The sequence below is a fragment of the Trifolium pratense genome, linkage group LG1, assembly GCF_020283565.1.
Source record: "Trifolium pratense cultivar HEN17-A07 linkage group LG1, ARS_RC_1.1, whole genome shotgun sequence".
Classification (NCBI taxonomy): Eukaryota; Viridiplantae; Streptophyta; class Magnoliopsida; order Fabales; family Fabaceae; genus Trifolium; species Trifolium pratense.
The window spans coordinates 12,991,241-13,004,966 of record NC_060059.1 but is presented as its reverse complement, the minus strand read 5'-3'; the positions used below and the strand labels follow the sequence as shown (position 1 = coordinate 13,004,966).

Below are 13,726 nucleotides of genomic sequence, written 5' to 3'. Positions count from 1 at the left end.
CAGCAGGTTTTTGGTCAAAATAGTCAGGGGGACCAAGAAATGCAAAAGGGGGCAAACGTGGGGGGCCAAAATCGCTCATTTGAAACTTGGGGGGCCAAAATCGCACAATTATAAAACGTGGGGGGCCAAAACTGCAATTTAGCCTTATATATATTATAACAAAAATACACTAAATATTCAAGCAAATATTATTAAATAAGAGACACAAAAACTAAAAATAAATTTGTAGGGTCACAAACTTTACCATAAAAAAGAAAAAACAAACCAAAACAAAAAAAGACTAAGAAAAAAAATGTAAACTAAACAATATACTAAAAAAATTGGGACTAATAAAGTCGGGATAAAATTTCACCAAATGAATATGTGAGGAGAAACTTCAAAAGACCGAAAGAGAAGTAAGTAGAAAAGCTATTTGGTGCCTTAAATTGCATATAAGGGAGTAAACGGCCGGTTACGTTATTTGATTCGTAATTTTCAAAAAACGAGATCACGTGATAAAAAAAAGTATGTATGTACGCATGCCTCCAACTGTTATTGAAAATACAATAACGGAGACATAAAAAAATAAAAAGCAAAGTGACATATGACTGTAAAGTTGTCATTCATATAAAGAAAACCTAAGTTCTTATAGGAGCACACAATTAAAATAAAATATGATGTATCCCTTCAAATTTATAAAATATTATAAGAGATCTATTACATTAAAATATAAACAAAACTATGATATAAATAAATAAAATCTAATATTTCTAAACAACTTTTTTTTTATATACATATACTAATATTAAACATGATCATATTTTAAATTAATTATGTTTTAATTATGTGTGATTAAACTTATCACAATTATTATTTTTCATTTATAAAATTATTTTAGTTATATATTTTAATCGAACCCGTGCAACGCACGGGTTTACCCCTAGTAATAATAATAGATAATAGATAATAGAATAGATATTACTAATTCTTTGCCGTTCAAAAAAAAGTTAGTTAAACCTCAAATTACTCTATTTTTATTATCTTTTATCAAAATAAAATGTTACAATTTCTACTCTCTTTCAAGCCTTCTAAGCTCTTATCATTCAACTTCTCCATTTTATCAAAATCTTAACAATATACATTAATTGGAATTCGAACTTCAACCTCTTCGTGTGTGAATTTTGAATAACTTGTTATTTCTTCTCAAAACTATGTGTTATAAGTTGAAATACTACTTAAATTAAATATCATATAAAAAATGTTATAAATTAGTAATACACAAAGAAAAATGTTATTTTCTCATAAGATAGTGATCATTTCGAAACAATAAAATGAATTGGTCCAAGTGGTAAGTGTTTTGGTCTCTTAAACATGTGATGGCAAACGAAAAAAATTGTTTTTAACAAATACAAAAAAAAAAAGTGGAACAATTAAAAAATAATCGCTTACCAAAAAATAAAATTAAAAAATAATCGAAAACAAGAAGATACCAAATGAAACGCGCGTTTTACGTAAGCGTATAAATTGTAGGCAAATCTATACCCTAATTTCTGCCACCGCCGTCCATTACCAGTGCTCCCTTTCGGTGCGGAAAAAATGGGTCGTCTGGATGCAGCTGGTTCCAAGGGGAAGAAGAAGGGAGTGATAACATTCACCATTGATTGTGCCAAACCAGTTGAAGACAAAATCATGGACATTGCCTCTCTCGAAAAGTTTCTTCAAGAAAGGATTAAGGTTGGTGGTAAACCTGGTGCTCTTGGTGATGCTGTTACCGTTTCACGTGAGAAGAGCAAGATCACTGTTACTTCTGATACCAACTTCTCTAAACGGTTATTCTCTATCTTTTTTTTTTAATTTAATTTTAGTTTTTTTTTTATGTTATGTTGTGAGTTTATTGTTTCATTTGATTATTGGAAGATTTTTATTTTCTTAGGTAGAAATTCAATTGTTTGATTTGTGCTAGTTTTTTAAGTTGGGGTTGTAGTTAGTTGCAAATTTAGCATTTTAGATTTTGGTAGAATGTATGTTTGAAAGAATAGATGTTAAAAAAGTTGAGGTTAAAATAATTCATTTGTGTTTGGTAATGATATTTTGAAATTGGGTTTAGAAGAATTGAGTTCAGTAACCTTTTATTATCACAACAGCTCTAATTGATACTTTTTACTAGACATGTATTATGTAAATTTTTGAATCATCAAGGGCCCATTTGAAAAACTACCTTGAAAAACTTATAATAATACATAAAAGCTTACTTATTTGCATAAGTTGTTCCACATAACCTCAAAAATAAGCCAATCCAAACGGCCCCTAAATATATAATCTCGTGTAATTATATTTTAAGAGTGAGCAAGAACAACAACTTTTGCATGTTATTGACATTTTTCCAGTCATTTTTCGGTCTGAATTTTATGATGTATATTCTCTTGCAAATGGAAGATGTCTGTATTTTCTCGGTTTTTTATCCCGTTTCAAATGGTTTAGGTTGATTGTAATTGTTCCTATTTAGATGTCATGCCATTAAAAATTTGTTGTGGTTTTAAACCATTATATTTTCAATTTATGGAAGCAGTGCTTTGTGCATGATATTATTTGCAAATTGAAGGAGCTTATGTGCATTTTTGAACATCTCAATGTTGTTCCAGGTATCTCAAGTACTTAACTAAGAAGTATTTGAAGAAACACAATGTACGTGACTGGCTCAGAGTGATTGCTTCTAACAAAGACAGAAATGTTTACGAATTGAGGTACTTCAACATTGCTGAAAATGAAGGAGAGGAAGAAGATTAATTGTATGTTCAGCTTATTCATTTTAGAACCATGTTAAACCCTTTTCTAATGTTAGCTTCTGTTTTGGTTAAAGTACTGTTCGACACATATTGCTTTGGTTGCACAGTAGTTGCAATTTAACAATTTTGTTCAATTAAGAGTTGTGGTGCCACTTTTGTTGGAATGAAAATAGAGTTCACCTATTATACAATCAAGCATCACCTGTGATTACAATTCTTTTGCGATAACACTTTCGTTGATTCTCTCGTATTATTTTCACATTATTTTCACGTGATTTCAAATTCCAGTTCCTCTCCCTTACTTGCTAGTTGCTCCCATTATTTGTTCCCGCATTGTTTGGAGCCATGAAGTGATCAGATCACCGTCCCAAGGAGGCAGTAGCTTGCTTATTTGAGTTATATTTGTGAATTATGTGAGGGATGGAAGAACACCATGTACACAATCCATATAAAATGTCTAGATATGCTTTCAATTTCATCTTAGACATTCATTCTTATATTTTACACAAAAAAAATGCTTGCATGTTAATCATACCACAGTATATGGAAAATGTTCTATTAGGAGCTTCTATTGGATAGATGTACAGTAGACCAGAAATTAGTAGGCTGGAATAGACAGCTATTGCTATGCTTCTGTATTCATTGACTAAGATTACAAAACCTTCTCCATCTCCTATGTTACCTGGATTGGAAGTTTACGAAGACCACTTGAAACCCACTTCCAAATACTACTAATAGCTATGGCAGGTTGGCAAGAAGATTTGTTTATTTAACAAGCACAAGACTATGCATATTCCATGCCATTCACACTCCAAGCCAGTGCCTTTCTCATTATAAAGCTGCTATACTCAGTAAGTGTGAAACAGCTGCAAGTCTGCATTGTTTAAAAAGTAGTCCACCATACCATATTGTAATCTTCTTCAGGGAAGCAGAAAATAGTTCCATGGTTTCTACTGCTCTACTGCATTTGAGATTTAATGGCTAATATGTTGATCCTTTTAAGCCAAACACTTAATTTGGCAAACAGTAATTAAAGTGTTAATTTTTGGCAAACTTTCTGCCCATTTGAACAAACACTTAATTTGTTTGAGAATATGTACTGTATGGTGTCACTTTGACATGTTCAACTTATATTATCATAATTTTACAAAAGTTGGTTATTTAGCTTTTGATATTTTGGCCAATTTAAAGATATAATGGGTCAACTTTATACTTGAATGACGCAAAAGACAAATGAGTGAATTGGTTCAAAAAAAAGCTACATTCCCGATTTGGATTAGCAGTTACAGTCTCATACTCATGACTCGTCTCTCATGGTGATGGGTATTTTTGTAACTTAAACACATCCTCAAAAGAAAACGAAATGTCACATGATAGTCCATTATTCTGTCGTACACGTGTCACGTGACCATCCCATACTCATACCCAAATTCTTGGGGGGACCCATATGTACACCAAACAAACCTTATCTCTGGAAGAGTCCAGATCCCACGTCCACATGGATTGAAATCAACGGTCCAGATATAGTTTTGAAACCCATGACGTGCTAGCTGTTAAATAGTATCTCATATATAGTACTGCGCTTCCCATATTCCCAACATATCACTCACTCACTCTCATGACATGAGCTTGCTTGATCACTTGTGGGATGACACCGTCGCCGGACCTAGGCCGGAGAACGGTCTCGGCAAACTCCGAAAGCACCCTACCTTCCCTTCTCCATCTATCTCTGACAAGTGTGGTATGCGTTCAACTTAATGAATCATCTAATTATCTATATGTATATTTTGTTACAACTTGCAAGATATATATATATATATATATATATATATATATATATATATATATATATATATATATATATATATATATTTATATTGAATTTGTGATATTCTATGATCAGGAGCAGATGTGAGATCCTACGGTGGTGATTCATCAGCAGAGGATGGAATGAAAGTGACACGTAGTATAATGATCCTGAAACCAAATGGGTACCAGAGTCAGAGTGAATCTGCTCCTGCTTCCCCCGCTGGTTCTACTCCTCCGGTTTCCCCCTTTTCTGGTAAGGTATACTACCTCAATACAGATAGTGGCTTTTTGGGATCTGTGATTTCATCACTCCAGAGATTGAGTGAGACTGAGAGAGGATGTGCTCAACAATAGTATTTTTGTATAGGGGTAAATATGTCCTTACGGCTTCATACTATTTTTTTTTTCTTCTTTTTCAACCATATCCCTGCACATTATTTGGCTCAATCCTTTGGACTTTTTAGAAAATAAAAGTTACGGAAACAATTTGCTTTTTAAATTCCTAACAATAAATATTTGGTCTATATTAAATTATTAATAAATCTAAAAAATTAACTTTTTCTTATAAAAAATATTGGATGTAGTGGTATTTTTTATGTAGTAAGAATATGAATTTTGTAAGAATAATAAACGGAAACATAGGTAACATTTTATTAAAAATTATCAATAAAGATCATTAAAAAAAATGATCAATAAAGTTAGGTCCATACTAGAGGCCCCTTTATTTTTATTTTTAGGGACAACCTCATGATCTAGAGTTTTCTCGTATAGTATATTTAATTTAATCATTTTTAAACTTTAGATTAATATATTTAGCCGAAATTAATTAAACATATATCACACATGGTGGGGGACCATATGAAAATACATGTGTGATGATCTCCTTATGACGTACAGCGAACTAATTAAGTACATTTTATTTACTCATCAACTTTTTCTAATTGAAATTATTATGTTTGGACCCATCAAAATTTTATTATTAAATATGATGTAAAATATACTCTCTCCGATCTTATTTATAAACAAAAATTAGTTTCTAGATTCATTAATTGAACAATTGATGTATTTAGCTTAAATAAAGGTTAGATATATTGATTTTTCAATGAATCTAAAAAGTAAACAAGGTAGGGAGAGTATATTTTTGTCTGTATGTATAACTTAAAAATATGTGGAAAGTGTAGAAAGTAAAAAATGAAAGAGAGATGGAGATAAAATTCAAGTATTTTGTTGAAATCAATATGCAACATGTCTGATGTATTGTACCTATGTATGTATAGGAGGTAGAGAACCCTTTCGTTTTAGAAGAAGGTCAACAACAGATGCGTTTGAGAAGGGCAAGACAGGCCAAAACAGACCAAGCCCTTCTTCTCCTTTCGATGTGTGATAAATGAATCGATGAGCACTTGCAATTTGCGTGCATGATCTTCAATGGTGGCGGTGTGGTATTTGTTTTCCTTATACTTTGGCTATGTATCCAATGCACTTTTGTTTGTGTGTGTGAGAGATATCGATATGTATATATAAATAGAGGTCGTGTTATATATAGTTTTCATGCGTCTTTGCATGCTTCGTCAATTTAAATAAGAACTTGTAAGGGGTAGACTAATCTAACTATGTGTGTGTATATATTTGGTGGGTATGGTATGGTATGTATTAAAGCCTTTCTTAATATGCTTTCGTTCTATCTCTATGTGACACAAGTATGTTAGTTTCAAAGCGAAAACATTGTGCATGGTACAAGACCTAAATCACTTGTGCACATTAGAATTGACTTATAAATAAATGAGGTTAGTTCTATCACTTCTATGATGGACAAGATAAGTCTTGCACCACACATAAATTAGTTTCTATCGTTGAATTAATAAATTTCACTATTAAATTTTAATCAAGTATGATAAAATTTAAGTTCTTTAACTTTACAAGACCTAAATCATTTGTGCACATTAGAATTGACCTATAAATAAATGAAGTTAGTTCTATCACTTCTATGGTGGACAAAATAAGTCTTGCACCACACATAAATTAGTTTCTATCGTTGAATTAATAAATTTTACTATTAAATTTTAATCAAATATGATAAAATTTAAGTTGTTTAACTTTATCAAGTGAGCTATTTAAGTTTTTTGGTCTCACGCAGATGGTAATTAATAGGGGCGGAGCCACATGTATCCGAGGGTGTGCAACTGCACACCCTGAACTTCTGGGAACTACACGTATAATCTTATATTTTTTGCATCTTGCACACCCTGAAATTTTGATGTTGCACCCTGACCTAAGAGAATCACGAGAACAAAAGAAAAGAAGAAAAGAAATAAAGATGATGCTTTAGTAAACATAGTTGCAGAGATGATGAAGATGATGGAGATGTAGACAAAGAGCAGAGGAAATAAAGAGAAAAGAAGGAAGCAGAGTGTGGCGGCCACTTTGTTTAAAAGGATAGAGACAACGGTATATTATTTAGGTTTCCTATACCATTCTGGCTTGGGCTTTTCATTATATATGACCCGATTCCAATCTAGCCCAATTTCAGTTGAGTTTATAATCATATTATTTGGTCAGTAAATTTTCACCCAATTTTAAATATTTTTTTTATCTTCTTTGACTCTAATAATCTCAAAGTTTTGTTATATATATATATATATATATATATATATATAGTCAGGATCCATTGACACTAGGTGTCAAATTAAACTTTAACACCAAATCTTATCTGTCCATTTCAATTAATCTGACGGTCCTTGTTTATTTTATAAATCAGCTCATGTGATCTTCTCGGTACCTCTCATTAGTACTCTGCAACAGCGTTGAAGAACATCCCAGCATTTAACTAAACTTTTCAATTTATCTGCAGCGATTGGTTGTTTTTTTTTTTGAACAACTGCAGCGATTGGATTTTTTTTTGTTTGATCCAAATGTTCATCTTAATCGGTGAATCGGTGATCATAATCCTAACACCTAATGCACGTCTCTTTATCGTTTAAACACAATAAAACCCACAATTCAAAAAAAAAAAAAAGAAAAAGATAAAGCACCTGAATGAAATTCATGAACCTAGAAACAAAATCGGTGAATAGAGTATTGCATTTGCATCGCAGTCATGACTCATGAAATTCGTGAATTATCACATAATTTTCCAATATTTTGCCATTGCATCACTAAAAAATTGGAAAGAGAAAGCACCTGACTAAATAACACAGATTGAGAAAGGCCTAGAATCATACAAGTGTGGATTTTGTCAAACACATGTTGAAACAGAGGGCACGATGAATGCGTAGCGCAAAAAAAATAAAGTTAGGGAGTTGTTAGCAAGAGTCAGGAACATGTGCACAAATTAAATGAATAAACATAGCCATCGGATTAATTGTAATTGACGGATTAGATTTGGTGTCAAAATTTAGTTTGACACCTGGTGTCAACGGATCCTAACTCATATATATATATATATATATATATATATATATATATATATATATATATATATATATATATATATATATTATTTTTATAAGAAATAGTATTATACAATTACTTTATTCAAAAAAAGTATTAGTATACCAATACACTAAAATTACTTCGTCTGATTTTGTCTACACTTTTTTTTTTTATAATTCTACACTTATGATGTTAGATTACATATAATTTTTGTAATATATAATAATAATTAATTTAAAAATAAAATAATTATTATTTATTAAAATTAAATGGCCTGCACCCCTGGTCCAGGATCCTAACTCCGCCACGGGTAATTAATTTAAGAAAGATTATGGATAAATCGTTACTCCACATTCCATACACATTTTACAAGCATACATTTGTTTGTTATATTAGTGACGTGACATGAACAATGTTGACCACTTATCCTACGTGTATCCCTTATCTTCTATATATGAACCTCTCTTGTCTATTTCAAAATTAGGTTAAATAATATGTTGCAAATATTGTGTTAGAGAGAGAATAAGTTCAAGATAATTTCTCTCTGAGATTTTTGTACATTAGACGGCTAAATATCTTTCGAACTATGCATCTATTATTCCTCTAAAGTACTTAGATGACTTATGTGTGATAAAAAAATACTTGAATATTATTATAGTACAATTATATAACTTTTTTTTTACGCATACAATTATACAACTTAAAGAACAACAAAATGTGTTTTTGAAAAATGCATTTTTATATATAAAATGAAAAAATAGCAGTACAAACCAAATAAACAGACAAAAGAAGAAAATTAAGGATGTGTTATACTCTCAAAAACTAACGTCAAACATTGGACTATAAAAACCTGAACCAAGATATCTAACAAAGGGGAGAAAAAAAAAAAGAAGAGACGACAGACATGGAACATACCCACAACCTGCAGCCCACATATCGTTATCATCTCCAGCACAGGATCGGTTGCACTCACTTGCACCTCCCACTCATAGAAGGAGCGGAATTTGCATGCTCTAAATTGAATTGTTCTAAGACTTCACGTGTCGGGTGTAGAAAACATTGGTCTATGATTTTTCCTTGAGAATGGGCTTTGGGCTCGTAGATATAATATTTGACGGCCCAAATCATACTCAGGTTTATGTAACGCAAATAAGAAGTTTTCTCTCCCGACCCCCCCCATTTCTTTTATACCCCCCGAAAATCCCATTTTGCCCTTTGCGGTATAAAAAAATTTTGTCAAGAGACTTCGGTTTTTACGAACCGCAGGCCATGGACTTCGGTTTTTACGAACCGCAGGCCATGGACTTCGGTTTATATAAACCACTCGCTGAATTACTTCGGTTAATGTTAACCGAAGTGTTTCTATATATAAATACTCTGCTGTCAGTTCTTATTATTCACAAAACGAGAATTTGAAAATCTTACGGAAAGAAGATCAACTTTTGACGCATTTGAGGCTTGAAATCGAGATTGAAGCATCATCTAATGGATTCAACACGCACCAAAGCACAAAACTCAGGTAACCACCGATTTAAATTCGTTTTTTCTTGCTATCATAGACTCTGTTCTCGCAAGGTTTCTGACAGTATTCCTTCGGGGAATATAAACCGAAGTCAGGTTATGTGACCTTCGGTTTATACGAACCGAAATGTTGATCCTCTGCGTTAGGCTTAGGCTTGGCTTGACTTGACTTTATATTGACTTATAAACTGTACTTCATATTGACTTGGCTTTATTTTGGCTTCATATTGACTTCATAGTGTCCTATGTGTTTAATTAGTGTTGTAATAGGATTGTAAATATTATGTGTGGTTGATTGATTGTTTTTTCATTTGCGTATGCTGTAGTTACGGAAGGCGAAATTAACGAAGTTGTCGAAGTTAGGCGACCTGTTGTGCTTGGCCTTTTTGCAACGGGCATTGTTCCAGCTGGTCAACCAAGAAGTCCTCCTAATGTGCCGCAGCCGATAGAAATTGACACATCGTCTCATTTTGCGACTGATAGGGAAGAGAACGACAGAGATGAGTTGATCAAATGGGCTCGAAGCGTGTCGCAAAGTTTAAGGTTCGCAATTATAGTTAGGCGATCCGATTCGGGCGAGAAGAGAAAGGCTCAATTGGTGTTAGAGTGTGAACGTAGTGGGAAGTATGTTCCAGCCAAGAAGAAGTTGAAATCCGATACCTCCGGAACAAGAAAATGCGAATGTCCTTTCCGACTCCGTGGGTATTACAACAAGGCAACAAAACTATGGCGTTTGACTGTTGTCAACGGTATGCATAACCACGAGTTGGACAAAGGGCTTGAAGGGCATCTCGTGGCGGGGCGTTTGAAACCACAAGAGAAGGATTTTATGGACGAGATGACAAGGAATGCGGTGGCTCCAAAAAACATATTGTCCACATTAAAGGAGAGAGATCCGGAAAACAAGACCTCTGCAAAGCAAGTGTACAACGCTCGTCATAGGTACAGAGTTAAAATGAGGGCGTCCATGACTGAGATGCAACACTTATGCAAGAAGCTTGATGATAACAAGTACTACTACAAGTATCGGACGGTTGTTGAAAATGGAGTAGAACATCTTCAAGATATATTCTTTGCACATCCGAGGTCCATAACTTTATTGAACTCTTTTCATACTGTGCTGATGATGGACTCCACATACAAAACCAGCAAGTACAAAATGCCGCTGTTTGAAATAGTCGGATACACTTCGACCGAGAAGACATTCAACGTTGCTTTTGCCTGGCTCAGTAACGAAAAGGAAGACAACTTTATATGGGCTCTGCAACAACTACGTTGTTTGTTAAGGCGTGAGACAAATTTGCCGAAGGTTATCTTGACGGATCGAGATTTAGCTTTGATGAATGCTATTCCGGCTGTGTTTCCAGAAGCGGCGGCGTTGGTTTGTCGGTTCCATGTTAAGAAGAATGTGAGGACCAAGGCAGCCGAGCTGGTCAAGGTGAGGGATGGGGAAAAGGTCAAGGCGGCGGACATGAGGGAAAGAGTCTGTTTGGCGTTCGAGGATGTGTTAGATTCGTCTACTGAGGCTGAGTATACTGAAAATGTTATGGCTTTTAGGAAGTTATGTGAGAGGTGGCCAAAATTTGTTCGGTACGTTGAAGAGACAATTTTGGACACCGACAAAGAGAAGCTCGTGAGTGCATGGGTGGACAAGTATATGCACATGGGCAACAATACGACAAATAGAGCTGAAAGCGCACACGGTGTTTTGAAAAGTTACTTGACCGACGGTCTCGGTGATTTGGTGAAGGGTTGGGAATCGATTCACAGAATGTTAGGCAATCAATTCACCCAAGTGCAAACTGAATTTGGCCAGAACATGTCTGTGTATGGACACACATACCGGAAGAAAACACTTTACTCGACTTTGATGTTTAAAGTCTCTAGACGTGCAATGAGATACATCCACACTGAATCAAAAAGAGTCGAGTTTACTGGTATGGATAGCATGAAGTGTGGTTGTCTGATGAGGACTAACTACGGGCTGCCATGTGCGTGTTTGATTGCCAAGAAACTGCACCACAATAGGCCTATTAGACTCGATGAGGTTTACAAACATTGGAAGATAATTTGTTTCCAAGATGAAGAAGTTGGTGGCGACGTCGAGGACGATTATGCGTGCACGGCAGAGTGGCAAGCAATTCAGGTGCGTGTTTATTAAAGGCATAATACACTTATTTTACGATTTTACGATCATTATGCGTTGGTTTTTAATTTTTAATGGCATATTTTTTTTTTTTTGTTTGTTTTAGGAACGATTGAGGACAGCTGATGTAAGCATGAAAAATGAGATCCGAGATCAACTCCGCAAGATTGCGTATCCTACAACCACCGATGTGGAGCCTCCGACCACAAATGTAAAATCAAAAGGGGCTAAAAAGAAAAAGGTGGTCCGTGGAACAAGATCCACCAGCAGAGATAAGTCTCGATGGGAGCATGTTGAAGAATATTTCACGGAGACACAAGCGTCGCAATCGTCAAAGCCGTCTCCGTCAATTCCGTCCCACTCAAGGCCATCATCATCACAACCTACCGCATCAAACCCTATGCCTACGGTGTCTGAAGCTCCGCTCACTGTGTCCAACCCATTGCCACTAACCTCATCATCTAAAATTTTTGGAATTAACCACATGCCAAAATTCATGCATCCCTTCATTGAAGATATCATCAACGTGGACGGCGACGGCTATTGTGGTTACCGTGCCGTTGCATTGGCTCAGAGAGGCAACGAAGATGATTTTGAACTGATACGGTGCAACATGAGCAGGGAGTTGCGATTGAATAAGGATATGTATGTTGCTATATTTGGTTGCGAGGAGCGTTACCAATATATCTGTGATGCACTACTCCCACCCCCGAGGACGAGACAACGTACTAGTATTAGGAATAGTGTTGCACCGATGGATAAATGGTTCACGTTGCCGGATATGGGACATATCGTGGCCACCATATTGGATAGAGTAGTTGTTCAGCTCTCCATACTTCAAAATGGGCCTTGTGAAACTTTTTTCCCATTGCGTTCCATTCCGTCACCAAACCCGTCTTCAAGGGTTATTTGCCTTGGCGCGTTACCGGATCACTATGTTTTGGTAAAGCTTAAAGTTGGGTGTCCGATACCCAAATCAAACAAGTCGTGGAAGCAATATTGTGCTAAACAAAGTTTGGGTTGGGAAGATTCATTCATAGCTGCGCAACATAGGTTCGAGGAGATGATGAGCACCGAGAACGTTGTCCCCATCCAAATAGTTGGTGCAGGCAGTAGAGAAACTCCGTTGGTGATTGACTGATCATTTGGCCTATTTTAATGTATTTTACGTTGTTATATATTTTGATGTAAAGAACATCCATTTTGTAATGATATGAATCGAGATGTAATGACATCCATTTTGTAATGAAATATATTGAAGTGATTTGGTGTTGTGTAATTGTTTGTGTCAATATAATGATATTGGTTGAAGTAATCTTGATGTTGTGTAATTGTATGAATAATTTTTCCAATATGAATGTGTCTGGATGAACAGCATTAACAGTGGATTTCGCGTGGATGTCATTCCATGGAAGGTCGTGAGTTACAATATCATTGGTTGTCATGAAAATATATTTCGGTAACTATGTACCGGAATTTACCCAGATTTCGGTAAATATCTGCCGAACCAGCCTATTTCCAGTGAACAACCGAAGTTTTCGGTAGATTGGTACCGAAGTATGCTGTTATTTCGGCAAATAGGTACCGAACTATAATTTCGGTACACATCTGCCGAATCCTACATATTCCAGTGAACCACTGAAATTTTCGGTAGCTTGGTACCGAAATAAGGGGGTATGACAGTCAACTTCGGTGAATATTAACCGAACTCATAAACTTCGGGGAATGCGAACCGAAATGTGTTTAAATTTACAACTGTTTACTGGGGGTATAAAAGAAAACTGGGGGGTAGAAAAGATGTAAGCATATGCCTGAAAACTTGTTAAAAATCATATAAATAACTTAATCGATACGAACCCGTCAAATAATTTATATTTGAGATTACACCGACACTTTTTGTGGTTGAGATTGGACCGACAATTTTTATTTTTATTTAATTTTTTTTTTTTGTGGTCAAGATTACACCGACATTTAGTTGTGGTTAAAATTACACCGACGAAATTATGTGGCCGTAATTAGATTGAATGTAGTATAAAACCGCCGTATGTGTATA

General features: G+C 34.8%; 2 protein-coding genes and 1 pseudogene across 4 annotated transcripts; 2 read left to right on the top strand and 1 right to left on the bottom strand.

Annotated features, from left to right (window-relative positions):
- Positions 1–1,480: 1,480 nt before the first annotated feature.
- Positions 1,481–6,245, top strand: LOC123918408 (60S ribosomal protein L22-2-like). 3 transcript variants are annotated; one of them, XM_045970463.1, is made up of 4 exons: positions 1,481–1,808; positions 2,622–4,506; positions 4,675–4,827; positions 5,852–6,245. In XM_045970463.1, the coding sequence occupies exons 1-2, from the start codon at positions 1,576–1,578 to the stop codon at positions 2,764–2,766; spliced, it is 378 nt and encodes a 125-aa protein (XP_045826419.1). In that variant the 5' UTR covers positions 1,481–1,575; the 3' UTR covers positions 2,767–4,506; positions 4,675–4,827; positions 5,852–6,245. The 3 variants fall into 3 exon arrangements, with proteins under 3 accessions (XP_045826419.1, XP_045826407.1, XP_045826412.1); XM_045970451.1 differs by having other exon boundaries at positions 4,669–4,827; XM_045970456.1 differs by having other exon boundaries at positions 4,669–4,832.
- Positions 4,403–7,397, bottom strand: LOC123888643 (annotated as a pseudogene).
- A 1,765-nt stretch (positions 7,398–9,162) lies between these two features.
- LOC123888637 (PKS-NRPS hybrid synthetase cheA-like) lies at positions 9,163–12,814 on the top strand. The gene is made up of 3 exons (XM_045937741.1): positions 9,163–9,525; positions 9,854–11,673; positions 11,780–12,814. The coding sequence occupies exons 1-3, from the start codon at positions 9,492–9,494 to the stop codon at positions 12,812–12,814; spliced, it is 2,889 nt and encodes a 962-aa protein (XP_045793697.1). The 5' UTR covers positions 9,163–9,491.
- Positions 12,815–13,726: the final 912 nt, after the last annotated feature.

Bases quoted from the DNA above. Each gene is read 5' to 3' on its own strand.
- LOC123918408 (XM_045970463.1), top strand. From the start codon at position 1,576: ATGGGTCGTCTGGATGCAGCTGGTTCCAAGGGGAAGAAGAAGGGAGTG. The intron at 1,809-2,621 runs GTTATTCTCTAT...ATGTTGTTCCAG, and splicing joins GATACCAACTTCTCTAAACG to GTATCTCAAGTACTTAACTA.
- LOC123888637 (XM_045937741.1), top strand. From the start codon at position 9,492: ATGGATTCAACACGCACCAAAGCACAAAACTCAG. The intron at 9,526-9,853 runs GTAACCACCGAT...CGTATGCTGTAG, and splicing joins CACCAAAGCACAAAACTCAG to TTACGGAAGGCGAAATTAAC. The intron at 11,674-11,779 runs GTGCGTGTTTAT...TGTTTGTTTTAG, and splicing joins CAGAGTGGCAAGCAATTCAG to GAACGATTGAGGACAGCTGA.